The sequence below is a fragment of the Pundamilia nyererei genome, unplaced genomic scaffold, assembly GCF_000239375.1.
Source record: "Pundamilia nyererei isolate P.nyererei 1_Seehausen unplaced genomic scaffold, PunNye1.0 scaffold00161, whole genome shotgun sequence".
NCBI lineage: Eukaryota > Metazoa > Chordata > Actinopteri > Cichliformes > Cichlidae > Pundamilia > Pundamilia nyererei.
The window spans coordinates 860,295-876,614 of NW_005187562.1; the positions used below are offsets into that span (position 1 = coordinate 860,295).

Below are 16,320 nucleotides of genomic sequence, written 5' to 3' on the forward strand. Positions count from 1 at the left end.
AAATAAAAAGCCAAAATAGCTACACCACAATCACAACTGACCATCGGCACAGCGGATGCTTTAAAGTAGAGCCTGCCTGAGACAGGATTTTTAAAACTAATGCAGTATTTGGTGATCTAAATACTCCTTGATATTCCGATTTTTTTCCTTTCAGACTCCAAAAACATAAGCAGACCCTAACATTTGCTATGTGTCGTTACTTATTTTCAGTTTTACACTCACACACACTACCAGGCTGCTCAGATCACATGTTCATAACAGCCTCTGGTATTCTGCCCTCTGGTGGACAGACCTTGCAATGTCAACTCTCGTAGCATGGTTGAAGGGTGTTTCTCTTCCTTTTTACTCTCCCTTTTTAAAAATGTTATGAGTCTTCCTTTACAATGTCACTGCCAATAGATTGTCACACAGCTGATAATATGACCTTGCCAATAAATTCATCAGACATTAGCTTCTATTTTACAACACACGCTAGTAAGCATTTTAAAGTGAAGCTCTACCCTTATTTAGTTTTATTTAGCATGCTAAAGTATATTACTTACCATGCAGAGGCTAGCTAAAAATCATATTCAGATTATGATGATATTAATCTAAAGCAGTGAACAAGTCAGACAAACTGATTCTGTGGAACATTTCTGCTTCCACATTAATAAATTTTAACAGCACAATCACCTATTTTAACTGTAACAGTCTTATGAGTTTTTATGAAAATGGACACATGCTGCTGTCCCGTTCTATTTATTGTTGATGTTGTCATTATTAATAATATTTTATTGGCCAGGAATAAATGTCAGCACATTATAATAATAAAAGATTTTTTTTATCATATCAATGTCTCACAAAATCTTTCAGCCCAATATCAAAAATATATTTTTTTGCAAGCCCACTCAATTTGTGCTTAAGTGCATATGTGGCAGAACACTGGCTGACAGACACACTGAGTATCCATCTCTTTTTCTGTGTAGGAGTACAAAGCAACACATTATCCAGACTGTGGTTCCTGGAGGGCAATAAGAACCCCACACAGTTAAACCTCACGTAGGAGGACATCAAAAATGTTTCCTTCTCTCTCTGGATTCAGCTAATAAAACTGTTAGCAGCTCTGCCAGTATTCTACTCATACAATCAGGGTTACGCCAACAAATGGATCATCAAACTCTTAAACACATGAACAGGCTGACTTGAGGAAATAACCTGGAATCACTTGTTCGAGTCTATTCACAGTCAATTGCAGCACAGACCTTGGCTGAGGTGAATCTCTGGGGAGAGATCGGGTCATTCTGGTTTCTGCGACTGAGTGAAAGTGTCTGCGTGGGTGTGTCTGTGTGTGCGTAGCTACTGAAATATCAAATTAAACTAAGCATATAGAAGACAAGCAATAACTTTGAATTAAAACGCATGCAAAAAAAACAAAAAAACAAAAACATATCCATGCACACATTAAACTCAATCATACACATATAATAAATATCAATCAAAATCAAAATTTATTTATATAGCACATATTAAAACAACAGTGTTGACCATAGTGCTTCACAGTCAATAAAAACATGAGACAGTTAAAACAAACAATAAAAGAGGACAACAAACAATAGGTAACAACGCAACAAGCTAAAACAGCCAACTAGACAGAATCAAAAGCCAAAGTAAAAAAATAAGTTTTAAGACGTAATTTAAAAGACTGGATAGACTCAGCAGTGCGAATATGTCCCTCCCTCTTTACTTATAGAGCTATATGTTGTACAAATTAAAACCAAACAAATAAAAAAATGTAAAAAAAATCAAACAGGAGAGCAGAAGCAGCAGCTGGGATGGTGCTGCTAGTACCAAGTGTTACAAAGAGATAATAATGATGTATTACTTTGTAACTCTCCACTGTTAGGATTGATGGTGATGACTAATGGCATCTAATGATGATGACAATGATGAAGAAGGCAGTGGATGATGGGTCATAAAAATGACTGATGAACCGTGCTCAAACTTGCGCCGGTTGAGAGCCGATACCACTCTCACTGGGCTTTATGATAAAGCATGTTGTTGTCTTTGCTGCAATTTGTAGCAACTAGCACCAACAGCCATATTTCTAATGCAGCAATTAGCATTTCAGAGAATCCCCCGTCTGAAAAATAGCCTTAAAGCAGGCTGAACATCTTGCTTGGTTTTCATTTCTCTTCAACGGCACTTTGGAGCCGATCCAACAAAACAATAGCACTTCACTGAGCTGGCACAGGATTTATTTAGTCAGAAACCAATTTTGCAGATCAGCCCGTTACAATTCAGTCAATGGCCAAATGGATTCAGATGACGTTCTTCAGATGCTGCTAAATTAAGTAGCAAAAAGAAATGAAGAGCTTCATGCTAAATGTGATATCCAACAACAAAAAAGATTAACTGGCACAGCACTGAGGCACATATGACTCAGTATCAGTGTTAATATGATAAAGGCCTTACATAAAGGACTGTGTAATTAGAAATGGAGTATATTTGACATGTTAAGTAGGTAATATTAATTTCTTTCCCAGTATGAATTTATAAAACCACACAAGGCAGAGAACTGCACATCAGCACTGGAATTGTTGTTTAGATTGCTGAGGCTTCAAATCCAACACATGAAGGCACCTCAGCATGAGCACTGACGACAGCTCTTCACAACCTAAACACGTAAGCATTTTGTTGCGTGTGCTGCAATGAATAAGTAAACAGTAAGAGAAATCTGACTCTGTACTTTCACCAAAACTGTGCGACCTCACTCTGAGAACTCTCTGTTTAACACAGCTGCAACAGGAAATGTCAAACTTTGCCTTGCGTGTCTACAAACAGCACCTATTCCCTGAATGTTTCAAAAAAACAAAAAATAGCAAGTTCAGCTTTAAAGATGGTTCCCTTGACAATACCAAAGTTATTTGCATTTACTGTCGATATGAACTGAGTTACCACCATCCTAATTGCTGGCCGAGCACACAGCTGATGCACCAAAGGCAGATCATGCTAGAGAGTTTTCAACAGAGACATCTGGACAGTTCGACAACTAAAACTTTCAGCAGCTCTAAATGAGTGGCAGCAGCCACCTGGGTCAGTCTGCACCGATGACTGCAACTCATGTGTGATGTGCCTCTTTGCAATAGAGGACTCAACTCAGCTGGTTGTCCACTGGTTATTTTCCTATATAAAAGCATGGTTGCCAAGCACCTATGTCATTTTGCAAGTAAATCACTGTTCTGCAGCAAGTACGTCACTATTTGTGGAGGAATTTCTGAATTTCTATTTGAAATCAACGAGGCTTTGACTGGATTCTGAATGCAAGTTGTAAATGTAGATGGCCACAGATTTGGGATTTTGTGGATTTAGTTAGTTGAGTTAATCACCATATTATCACAAATATCATAACAATTCTTATGGTTAAATTATTAACTTTTTTTTTTTTTTCCCGAGGAAGTCCCAAAATGTCTTTACCAAAATAGAGCTGGCAGCCATACAGACCCACAACATGCAACAAATGCAAGTGAAACATAAAGTAAAATACACAATAAATGTCATGAAATCCATCCCTGCACATAAGTTTGTCTAAGTTTAGATATTTCTCTAAATATTCCTTGTCTGAGGTGCACAGTAAGAGAATGCAATCCACAGACCTGTCAAAACCAAGGCACACTGGAAAGCAACAGTTTAGAGAGGCGTAGGTGGCAACTACCAGAGCTGAGACATAAGCATGCATAGGCGAGCTGGAAATTGACCATATTTTTTATACGCATGATGTGCAGTAGTGAAAAGGAAAATCTGAAGTTGTAATCACGCATAGAGATGCATGGTAAACTGAATCAAAGATCCCTAATCTGCAGGAGGATTCATCGGCAACAGATCAGTCGGGGGATCATCAAAGCCAGGATTCACTGTTTAGTGATGAACATACAATAAATGGCTCCAGAAAATTGAATGGAAATTCATCTTTTTCAACAGGCTTCATCACAAGCTTTTCAGTGATAGCCATTTACTAGAGGGGCTGGATTTATTCTGCAGCCATACAAAGGTCTCATGATCCACCACTTTCACAATTCAAAGTGAAACATAAAATGTAACCATAGAGATTCAGGCTTCAGAGGAAGTCTTTGAAATTCAAGAGACAAACCCCACGTAACTTATATCTGCTACCCACTTATTAAATTTAGCTCTCACCCTGCTGACTAAATAGCAGGGTATCCTCACTGTGGGGCACAATGTGAGCTTTTACCTGTTCAATAAAATTATTGCCTTTAGAGTGACACCCACAAACGTATTGCTTCCAAAGAGTTCGTTTTCTCATCAGACTGCATTTATTTACAAGCCATGTTAGCCTCCTACCTTCCTCTGGTACAGTTCTTCCGGAGTGGTTGACCTCAGGCTGACCAGACGGTAGTTCTTAATAACTGTGCGAGGGCGTTTCCGTGGTGGAGCGAACCGTTCCATCTCTGTCACGTAATACAGGCCCTGCTTGATGTAGCCAAAGTAGCGGGCTTTGGCTGAGGACTCTTCGTCTGAATCAGATTCTCCACCATCATCTCCCTCCTCATCCTCGCTGGCTCCCCCACTGAGGCTGCTCTCCAGGCGCCCACGCTTCTGGGCCAGCTTCACCTCACACTGATAAACAAACACAAGACAAATTGAAATGAGGGTGGAAGCGCAAGACTTTGAATGACACTGCCAATACATGGCTTAAAAGTGATCATAAAGCCACAGTTGTCTTTTCACATAAAATACATCTGTTTTATTGGCCCAGATCATAAGATGAGGGCTGTGAAACAGAAGACGACGCATTTCCAACTGACTGAGCCTCAGATTTACAGTCTTTTGCCCAGAGTGACTTTCTGATGCTGCATATGGACACGTCGGTGCCAGCATTCAATGGCGGATGATAAATGAAGCACCCAGCACAGTTTACATCTAGCTGTGTTTAAGTTGGTAAGGACACTTAATTTAACGCCCTCATGCTAGCTCAGCAGGCTGTCTGAACACAAAACAGCAGCAAGGTCAAGCTGCTCAATAGAAAAATCTAAATCCTAGCTGTCCAAAGTGATTTCTCTCACTTGTCTTAACCTGATCTGTAGGTCTGTGATTGCCTCAGTTGGGAGCCCATTTTAAAACTGCGCACTGTGGCAAATACTCAGATTTTGGAGCAATGCCCCTCTGGATTTTCACTCATAAAAACGTGACACGTTTAGCACCTGTATAACAGCTGTGCGCAGCAATCATCATAAAATAGAAACAGGGAAAATACTCCACATCTGTGGAGACATACGCACAACCCCATGTTCAGGGCATTATCAATGCACACGCTGCTGTAAGATACAACAAGAGATGCCCATCCCCCGTCCCCACACACTCCGCACTGAGACAGGGTGATGAAACCTTTCCTCAGAGTTAGCAGCTAAAGAAATTGCTCGCTTTTTATTGTGCTCTACGCAATCAGATTTCAAAAAAATAAAAAATAAAAAGCACACGACTTTAAGCAAAGAGCAGGATGATGTGATATCATGGTCTTTGTCTGAGGATGAAGATGCAGGAAATCATTTTTCATCCCTTTACCACTACAGATACACAATTACACATTGTCTCACACAATGACACTAGAAAACTGGAAATACCTGCAGGGATATAAGGATGTAGTTTTTTAGCAGAAAAAAAATGAATCACACACAATCACCTCAGCTGTCAGAGGACCTGAGCACACACTTGTGTTAGCAGGTGTACCTTTTATTAAAAATGTGCAGTCACGCCCATTTTACACTTTTCTTTAATTTTAATGAAATAAGTGATGTCCTCATGACAAACATGTGGCCCATATAGTCTCTTTCATTGTTCCAGACCACTGCCTGTTCAGATAGGCTTCAGGCCTGTGCCACACTGAACTCAATAAGCAGTGTAGAAAACTGATAAAAGAGATGAAGAACTGTCCTCTATTCTCCCATGTGCCTTTTAAAGCTCTGAAGTCCAAAATCTATCATCTAACAACTGCAAAAGGATGCTTTCATGAGGCCTGCACCATTGTACAAACTCTGTTTGCTTAACCACGTGAACACCTCCATCTTTACATGTTTTTCTTCTTTCTTTTTTTTACCTCCAAGCTGAGGAAGCCCCCATCATGTGCAGCAGTGACTCGAGGTGAGGGCTCAAACCATTCACAGGATTTCCCCAGAAGGTTGCGCAATGTCCTGACAGAAGAGACGGTGACAGAGCCAGAGCAGCGGGCCAAAATCAGCACGTTGTCACTCCACCAGCTCACATCTACCAGCGGATAGAACTGCTCCTTATCTGCGACAGCAAGACATAAGGGTAGTGTTAAAGATGTGACTGTCTACCAGAGGAAGCTGACCTAAACAGAACAGAAAAGATGGTTCCCCTACTTGTAATAAAAGTTTGTCTGAGCGTGCGTTGTACAGCTTTTGTCATCAGTGGCCCCACTTTCTGGGATCACAGTGTTTCTGAATTACTTTCCTCCTCTAAGATATATTTACACATGTGGACATGTGACATCACTTGTCATGCTTGAGATGAAGTATCACACAGATTATTGCTTACAGAAGCTGTCACAGCTGTCATCACTACTGGCCCAAAACTGTCAAAGCTGCACAAACAGAATACACACACACACACACACACACACACACACACACGGGAAACTACACAAGCACAGAAACGCACCCATACACAGAAATGGGCAGCCTTTGCTATCCTTGGCACACACTATATGGTTGTATGTCTAATAACTGTATAATTCAGTGAATAAGGCACGTCAAAGATCATTAAATTGTATCCAGGCTGGACTGCTATGTCAGCAGCCAACTAGGCTGTCTTTCGCCCTTCGGGCCAAACTACCTTTTATTTTCTTCCTTCTCTCCAGCGATGTCTTCCACTCTGGGTTGATCTCCTCAAATCCTGGCTGCGGGGAGGAACGAAGGAATGAAGAAGGGAGGAAAAGAAGAAGAGAGAGCGATGGGAGAAGAAATTAATCGGCTAACCCTGTTTACACTTTTAACACACACACAGACAGAAGCTGTGCCAGCAATGAAGCAGAACATGCTTACACGCCGCATAAATCCGCAAAGCATTCTGAAAATATAAGTTCTCCATTTGCCATGTCACTTTCTGCCTGACGGAAGCACACACACATTCACTCAATCTTTCCCACCACACACCTTGGCCAGAAAGAGATTACATTAATACAGTAAGCCAAGCATCTAATGTACAAAATATTCCCACGGCACACAAATGGAAGTGCACACAGGTTTACTCTACTTAAGCAAAATCATGGATGCTTTAAATCACAAGTAAGTCAGAGGCATACCTGCAGGTCCTGACTCCATGTTGCCCTCTGTTTAAGTGACGGGATGTCCCAGAGAGACAGACGACCAGAGAAGTGGATGACAGCCAGCAGGGTGCCGTCAGGGCTAAGGCTCATGCGAAACACACCGTCCTGACCAATGACGACACACACATCATGTTAAAGAGAATATTCACCAGCTTCCACAACTTGAGCTTAATTCTCCATCAGGCACACAGAGGAGGGCAGCCCTACCTTTTCGTCTCCTTGTCTGGAAAAGAGTCTAAAACTGGGAATCCTGAAGAAACCTCTTTTCTGATTCTAACACAAACAGAATATGTAATGTGTTACATACTGCATAAATATATCTATTTTTTTGCATAAACACGTGTGTGCATGTGTGACGTCTTGCCATGCTGACATCGTCCTCATAGCTGGTGACCTGCTTGTAGTGTGGTGAGCCAGAAAGAGCCCTCCAGGCTGTGATGCCACAGCAAGAGGCCTTGGATGCACTGTCATCGCCTGATTCACAGCCGCCTACAAGCAGCAATCTGAAAAACAGGAACACGCACATTTGTGGATACCACCTTCGCAACTGTGCCCCAAAAGTTCAAATTAAACTGCATATCAAGGATTTAAAGTTAAAATTGTCACTGTGAAGCTATCCTCAGCCTGGGTCAAAGCCAAGGGATCAGTGAAAATTCACAGTATAAAAGCACCATTTAGCAAACCGGGGGATATCAGTTTTATTTATCGGATATAAGTCCGACTGGAATCAGTGGGTCAGTAGTTAAGACAAGCAGCACCACAGTGATAGAGGCTCTCTCTTTGCAGTGAGAAGAGCCCGATACAATACTGATCAGGAACTCAGAGATAGGCGTGAATGGTGGACTGCTGTTCAGCTCAACACTGCCCCCTGGTGCACAGAAATAGACTGTTTTGCTGGAGCTGAGATCTCACAGATGAGTTTGCAAACTGGCAGATGAGAGATGAGATGAGATAGCCTTTATTTGTCAGTTGCAGGTCTTTTGCCCACAACCGAGATGACAAACCTTGCCGACCGTACATACAATACACAAACATCACATTGGGGAGACAGATCAGGCTAGGTAGCGAGGAAAAAAAACATCGAAATGTGTAACACAAAAGGATAATACAGGAATGCACAGATATCAACACACCATAGCACAATAAACACAGACAAGCAACATGGGAAAGTGTTCCAGTGTGTACATCTGATCTGGGACCGCTGTAATCTTTCGACTGCGCCTCCAGCTGACCTGATGTCCACATCAGAGGGGAGGTAAGCGTTGGAGGTGGCGTTGGATCCGGGGTAGGGAGGGTGATGCGTCAGTGAGTGCTTATCAGTATCAGTATATGTATGTGTGTGCGTGTCCATAGTTCAGCTGAGGACAGGACAGAGTGTGCAAAACCTCCAATATGATTTCCTTCTATACTCTGATTTCTTGTTTCATGAAAAAGGATTCAGCCAGACTCTTGTCCCTCTGATGCACATTCTCTGATACTACTCACTCAAAGGTGTGCATGCATTACAAAATAAATTATGCACCATTTTCATAATTACACTCAGTTTTTGAAATATTTTCTCTTTTACCCAGTTTATCACCTTTTTCTCCTTCTTCCCTTCCTTATCTATCAAATTCTCTCTGATGCTAACCCAGTTCCCGCATGGGAATTATTAAAGTTTTATCGCATCTATCAATTGGCAAAACACTAGACAGTAGCTGCCAAAATCCATTAAGCTGCCAAACTAAATCTGGTTTGTGCAGAATGGGTGCCGTTGTGAGAACAGTAAGGTCACGGATATAAGCCAGACTTTTTTAATTCTAGCCGTGTAAAAGGCCACATTTGCTCGGCTGCCACAGGAAATTCCTGCAGGTACTACTTTAAAGTAATTGGTTAATTTATCCCTGAGCAACCCCTTGGACCTATTCCATAGAGCAGCGGTCTCCAACCTTTTTTGCGCCACGGACCGGTTTATGCCCGACAATATTTTCACGGACCGGCCTTTAAGGTGTCGCGGATAAATACAACAAAATAAAACTAGTACCAGTACCGAAAAAAAGGAAGAATTATTCATAACACACGTGAAAAGACCCAGGAAAATAGAGTTAACGATAAAAAAATAACGCTGAAAACCGATAAAAACCCTGAAAACCATACATTTCACACCTGAGCCTCAACTCTCGCGGCCCGGTACCAAACGACTCACGGACCGGTACCGCTCCGAGGCCCGGGGCTTGGGGACCGCTGCCATAGAGTAACATATTCTGTCTGTGCAGAATATACATATGAGTGTGTGTTTCTGTGCAAGAATGTTTTATTTATTGGACTTCCCAAGTGATAATCTATTTTATACATTCTATCATATATCTTTCTGCAAAGCAACCTTTAGCAAAATAAAGGTTTGTTTAATGCAGTAAACACATCCAGCTCACTGATCAATATAATACATATTTAGGAGCATATTGACGACGGCCCAAGATATCAAATGATGAAAGGCTTTGAAATCATTCTGCATCGCATGGTCGGCAGTGGGTTTCAACATAAAAATTGATTCAAGGGATTTATGAGGATGTCTGTAGATGTCTGAATATAAAGCTATGAAAAACACTCTTGATGAAACGCGGCTCTAATGGAAGTGGGCTTGAATGGCAGAGGCCACAAGAAGAATAAAATGTCTAAGGGTGTCAAGTCGAGGCTATGGGCAATAATTAGGGTGCCAATGACAAATTAAAAGCTCAAAGCTTTTCTTTTTTCTTTATCAAAATACTTATTATTTCAACTTTATTCAACAGGATATCTGGGCTGACGGGGTGTTGGCAGCATTTAACATACCGGTGGCCAGGGTGGTAAATAGCTGAGGTGATCCCGTGGGAGTAATGGGAGGAAAAACTGAAGCTGTGGTTCTCCTGAAAGTTCTGATTGGTTCCCATGCTGAAACAGAGAGGGTGACACAGAGCGACAGAGATGATATTAAAATAGCAAGTTGCCTATAATTGAACTCTGGCACATAAACAATCAAAACACCAGTGTTCATGTGGAAAGTGTTAATGATGCGACAAAGCTGTTTTGAGGAAGATGACAGAGCAATTTCTCTCCCAGCTGCAATTAAAATGAGACATGGCAAAATAAATAATCAAATTTAAGTGGGCAATCTAAATTAGATTGGTGCTAGAGGGGATGACGTGTAATTTGTGTTTAGATATCTCGCTGGGGAAATGTTTCCTCTCAGTGTACATTGTATGGAGAGAAAGAGACTATGAAAGGTAGGAAGGGAAAGAAAGGGAGAACGAGGGAAATAGCCGAGGGATGTGCACAATTCCTAGACTTTGGCTTCCTCTACATATGCACGTCTTCGTACCACAGTAAAGCATGAATGTGAAGAGATACATGTATGCAAAAAAAGCACAACTTGCATAAACCTAAACCTAACATAAACCCATGTCAGCATCTGAAAATATGATGATTTCACTATTTAATAAGGGACTTGGTTTTTAATGTTGTCCCCATAAGGAAGACACGTCCCTATATTGTGATGATGAAAACAAATAAGGTCCCCACAACATCAGTAATACTTGAACCAATCACACACACACGCAGAAAAGAAATGCTGGCACAGTGTAAGAGGGTGAGAGAGGTGACTTATTGTCAAACCTCAGCTATAATTCTGAAATTCTAATTTAAACTGTTTGAGTGACAATATTGGAATGCAGTCATATGAAGAGGAAGAGTGAGTATAAGCTTAAAAACACTTTCAGAGGAAATCTGGTGCAAATGTCTCCCACATCTTAATTACTTCCCTTCTCTCCTTCTCTAGCTCTCTCTCTCTCGCTCTCTCTCTCTCACAGACACACACACACACACACACACACACACAGACTAACAGTTTGGATGTTTCAAAAGCATCCAACGCCATTTATCTGCCTCTAATAGAAAAATAAATCAGCTTTTCCCTCGTCTTATTAGCAAACGCCGCTATGCACGCTCAAAGCCGTCTTATCAAGATTCAACACACATTAAAACTTTCACCCTATGTCTTGGAGAGCCAGCACAATAACAAACAAGATCGGGTGGGGGGGGACCCTGAAATAATGCAACAGTGATAATGTTAAAAGGAAGGCGTGCACAGCTATTAGGAAAGCACATAGCTATTAGAATGTCATTAATCAAGTATTCAAAATGCCCATTTGCATGAGGAGTGGCAAGAAAAGGGAAATGGTATTAAAATGTTCAAGTATAGTATAGTATTAAGACACACCACAAAAAGCTTTAAACAAAAAAAGTGATAAGAATGAATAAATGCTAGAATGCATGCATTTAGATCATATAGTAACAAAGCAGAAAAGGTCTCCTCGTCTAAGAGAGTTGTTAGCTTGAAAAAATGCAATGAAATTAGATAGCAATAAACAATAAGCAGGCACTTGAAACTGGAAATGCACCAACATCTCTAATTGGGAGGTGTTAATGATAACTGACAATTATCTGTTTGCTGTGAATCATCTTGATCACATCAATTTGCAATTATCATTCAGCACACTGTGTGGTTCTAACGTGTAAAGCTGTGACAGCGCAGTGAAGAAAAGGCTCATTTATGCAGGTTTATTGTGTTGTGACTGTTCAACAACAGACTCTCTAACTGACATATTGCACATATGGTTAATAAGCATCATCATCACTCTGAAACGGTGACCTGGCCTAATGCTAAATTACAGTGACACAAACACACAGAGAGGTTGGGAGCAAAAATGTAGAGGAAGAAATTGCCACTTAAGCCCCTAGTCCACCACATACTCCATATTACACATTCAGTAATATTCCTTTTTTTGTAACAAAATACAGTTATTGTCATGACTTACTGCTCAGTGATACATAGGAATGAAACACAGACAGTGAGAGGAATTAAAAAGTCAGACAAAGAGAGGAGTACATAAAAAGTGGTAATTGAAATTTAAGTGGTGAGAGCAGGTGAAGTGTAATGTGAAGAGTAAGTAATGAAAGGCCTTCTAATGGGTCAAAGGTGTTGTGCAAGTCATAAAATCAAAGTGTGACCCAGCCTAATGGAAAAAGGAAGTTTCAATCCAGCATTTTTGTGTCTCACCTGACTAGATAGCTTTTGAGGTTGCCACCATATGTAATCACGAGGAGCTCGGCTGACCACTGAGCACTAGCTGTATACTCCAGGAAGATGAGCCCTGCCACTGCACAACTGAAATCCCCGGGGAAGCTCGCCACCTGGATTTAAAAAGCAAGAAAACAAAGAAGAATCACTTCAAAATATGTAAAATTTGCTTAATTGTTAGTATTGATTTTTGTGCCCTCACAAATTTTTTTTTTTTTTTACTTGTTAATTAATTTATTTTTTTAAAAACAACTAAAGTTACATCACACAATCTGCATTTGACAAAGGAAAAAAAAAAAACAGGCAAAAGATTAAAAAAGAAAGTAATGAAACAGGGAATGAAAAACAACAGAAGCAGAAGACAGACAAAAGCTGAGTGTCGTGGGGGAAAAAGGGAAGAAACTGTCATTTTTTCATACACGCGTACACTTTCTGTCAAATTGACTTTTTATCATCCCTTCCAGAAATAGCATTAAGTCGCCACTGTGTGAACTTAACAGTGACAAACAAGGGGAACAGTACAAAGTACAGAAGAGGGGGATGGGGGGGGGGGGGGGGTGGGGGGGTTCTGATGCAAGTGTGCAAGCACAAAGCAGAGATGCACTAAAGGAATGAGGATCACAGGCTTTGAAAGATGAGTGCGTGGCTAGGGAGAAGACGGGCGTCTGCGCTCGCCATCTCTGACAGGGCGGATAGAAAAATTGAAAGGAACGATGGACAGAAACAGAAGAATGATAATATGCAGCACACAGAGGGCATTAAACTGAGGGAGGAATAGCACATGGACTTGAAAGTGCAGGGAGAGGTACTAAGAGAGACACATGCAAGGATGACAGAGGAGAGAAATACAGGAGGTTCTGGGGGAGACAGAGAGAAGCTAGCATGAAAAATTAAAGAGGGAAGGTGATGAAGATGGGGGGGAGAAATGGGACACAATGGAGAAGAAGAAACAGAGAGTGAATTAGAAAGCAGAAGTGACGGGCAAAGAGAGCACAGAGTGTGTCTGACAAGGAGACATTTTCTTCAAAAGTGACAGACAGCTCAAAGTGCCCAGCAAAATGTGTGCTGCACTGAAACAGCACAGCTCAGCCCATCTCTGGAGGTAAGATTACGGGCCCGAATCCTCCTGCAGCCAGAGGTAGCACCAGATCTCCAGTAGCGTTCTATCAATTTGGCAGAATAAGAAACTATTTTCCAGAACTCAAAACTGATGCTTTCCTCCATATATCATACCACAAATGCATTCAGTTAAGATATAACATACTGTAGCCGAAGCAATCATCTAAGAAAATAGAAGAAACTATGGAGATGGGAATCATGGAATAACTGACTATGATACTTGCACGGTTGTGCTGATGGATCCTGAGCTAAGAGGGGGATCAAACTAAGAACAGGAAGGTGCTGGTTTTCACTTTGACTCACACACACAGCTTGAAACATTGACTTTTTTTTTTCTTTTTTTTTTTCTTAGAAGGACTGTTACCGGCGGAATGACGAAGAGTTCGCTGCCCATGAGGTCGAAAAGGCGCACGGTGCCGGTGCTGTCAGCGTAGGCCAGCAGAGTGCAGTCATAGCTCCACGCCACCCTTCGCCACTGGGGATTTGGGTCCTTCGGCACTGTAGCAGGTGATGAAACAGAACGTAAAACAGAAAGGAAGAACGACAAGACGTTCAAGGAACCGAAGATTACAAATTAAGTCAGATGAAAAACTCTGCGAATAATCCCTTGTGATCCGACGTGTGCTGATGATGAATATGGATGAGAGGAGTCAGATAAGGCTAATGCGACACATCAACACAATGTGTGCAAGGTCCGATCCAGATCATCTTGGAAGGTTACTCAAACGTAAAACCTCAGTAATTGTCTATCAAAGACATGCACACAGACTTTCACACAAACACACACACACACACGTATTGGGAGATGAGGATAAAGGTAGAGCCAGAGAGAAAGGTGGGGAGGAGAACGGAGACCATAAATTGAACTTTTATTGAAGTATAGACTACGCTTTAGCAATCTGCTGGCTCAGCTGTGCTGTGAGTGTAACCATATCGCTGTGATGAAGCACATCCGTGCCTGCTGGCATTTTCTCAAGGCTTCGCTGTCATCCTTCCCTCTGATAGAAGAGCCTGGGCAGTCTGACAGGCCTCTGATCCTGAGCCGGTTTTGAATACCTGATCGCCACATTAAACAGTATGGAGCGGTTGGGGGGGTAAATGGGCGAAGACTTGTGCAAACATGAGCACAAACTCAGCAGAATAATCATTCAGGCATTAAACTAGATGCAAGTTTTAGCGCAGTCTCAGATTTTTGCAGTTGGAGAACAGTGTGAAACATAATATGATACCACGGGTGCTGTGTCTAAGCAATAAATTTCTAAAAAGGAAGTTATGTTTTTGTTGATATCACATAACAGCGCTATTGGCGTTTTCCTGTACTGAATTTCTTGGCTGCAGAGTGCTGCTGCAACCCCTGGTGGGCAATACTGCAAACTAATGGAGGCGTTGGATATTGTATGACTAGAATTTTAAATGGAGAACAAAGGGAAGAAGTGGGAGGCGAGACAGACAAAGAGAGAGAGAGAAAATGAGAGAAAGGGGGGCGCTGAGCGAAAAAGAGAGGGGGGAAACAATGAATCCGACAGACTGAGAGACACAATAGCTCCCCAGATTTGAAGGCCTAAGTATCAGAGCGTACCTTAGGAAAGAAGTGCGCGATTTAACACACCTTTGAGACACTCAGCTTAGGAGCAGACAAGAACATGTAGCCGTTATGAAAACCATAAGTACCAAGTGCCTCCGCTACTCTTTTCTAGTTTTCTTTTACTCTTTTTGGCTCCATATTTCAATCTTTTTTCTTTCTTTCTTTTTTATTTCCCTCTCACACTGCCTCTCTTGCCATCTTGTCTCCCATTATGAATTGTATACAGTATGTTGTTCTGCAGTTGAGAGGCTCCATTTCCACATAGATGGCTTTTTTGGGGAGCTGGAAAATTGGATGCTACTGTCTATTTTTCTAGTGATGGCAGATGCTGAAGTTGAGGAGAATTGCACCCAATGACCCAACAGAAGCCTTCCATCTAAAGCCTTGCAGATGCATTTATCAGAACTCAACTCTTATGAATTATGCACGCAGGTGAGAGACAACTCCGCTGTAACAGAAGCAGGCAATGAGGACGAGTTGAAGAGGGGGTTGGGGACTGGACTGGCAGAGTGATACACAGGTGTGGACGCATTGAAACGAACACACAAAAACGACTGCACAAGAAAAAGAAAAGGCGGTAAAGCACACACACACACACACACACACACACACACACACATCCATTAAACGCAAATGCCATTAAAGGCAGGATCACAGTGAAATCCATTAGGACAAATCTCCGTGAAATGAAATGAAGTAAAAGAAAAATGGAGGGAAAAAAAGCGATGAAATGAATTGAAAAAAAAAAAAGAGTAGGGAGGCTAAGGTTTACACAGGCCCAGGGGCTACTGTTATCCACACTTTGAACCATTAACGGCTCACAATGACAACTAGCCGGAACAGAACAAATATAGACACAATGCAGACTGAGAAGGTGCGGCAGAGATGACAAAAACAAAAATAAAACATGAAAAACTAATGAAAAAGAAAATATGGGCACAAAACTGGAATTCAAAACATGTTGTGATTTGTTTGCCATTTTAAACACAGCTATAGGTCCAAAAAAAATAAATAAATCACTGGCCATTTTGTTAGGTATACCTGTTGAACTGCTTGTAAACGTAAATATCACATAAACCATAAATCACATGGTAGCAACTAGGGCTGTGCGATATGACCAAAATCTCATATCCCGATATAAGAATTCTATCGTCTCATAACGATATAAATCACAAAAAT

At 41.3% G+C, this 16,320-nt stretch overlaps 1 protein-coding gene across 1 annotated transcript in view; it reads right to left on the minus strand.

Annotated features, from left to right (window-relative positions):
- nbas (NBAS subunit of NRZ tethering complex) overlaps positions 1-16,320 on the minus strand; it is a 186,909-nt gene that overhangs the window by 159,332 nt on the left and 11,257 nt on the right. The window contains exons 7-15 of the mRNA XM_013913956.1: positions 13,921-14,054; positions 12,417-12,550; positions 10,154-10,252; positions 7,707-7,845; positions 7,550-7,615; positions 7,319-7,447; positions 6,850-6,913; positions 6,092-6,285; positions 4,339-4,614 (exon numbers count right to left, since the gene is read on the minus strand). Of these exons, the coding sequence (XP_013769410.1) occupies positions 4,339-4,614; positions 6,092-6,285; positions 6,850-6,913; positions 7,319-7,447; positions 7,550-7,615; positions 7,707-7,845; positions 10,154-10,252; positions 12,417-12,550; positions 13,921-14,054 (1,235 nt within the window). The remainder of the gene's footprint in view (positions 1-4,338; positions 4,615-6,091; positions 6,286-6,849; positions 6,914-7,318; positions 7,448-7,549; positions 7,616-7,706; positions 7,846-10,153; positions 10,253-12,416; positions 12,551-13,920; positions 14,055-16,320) is intronic.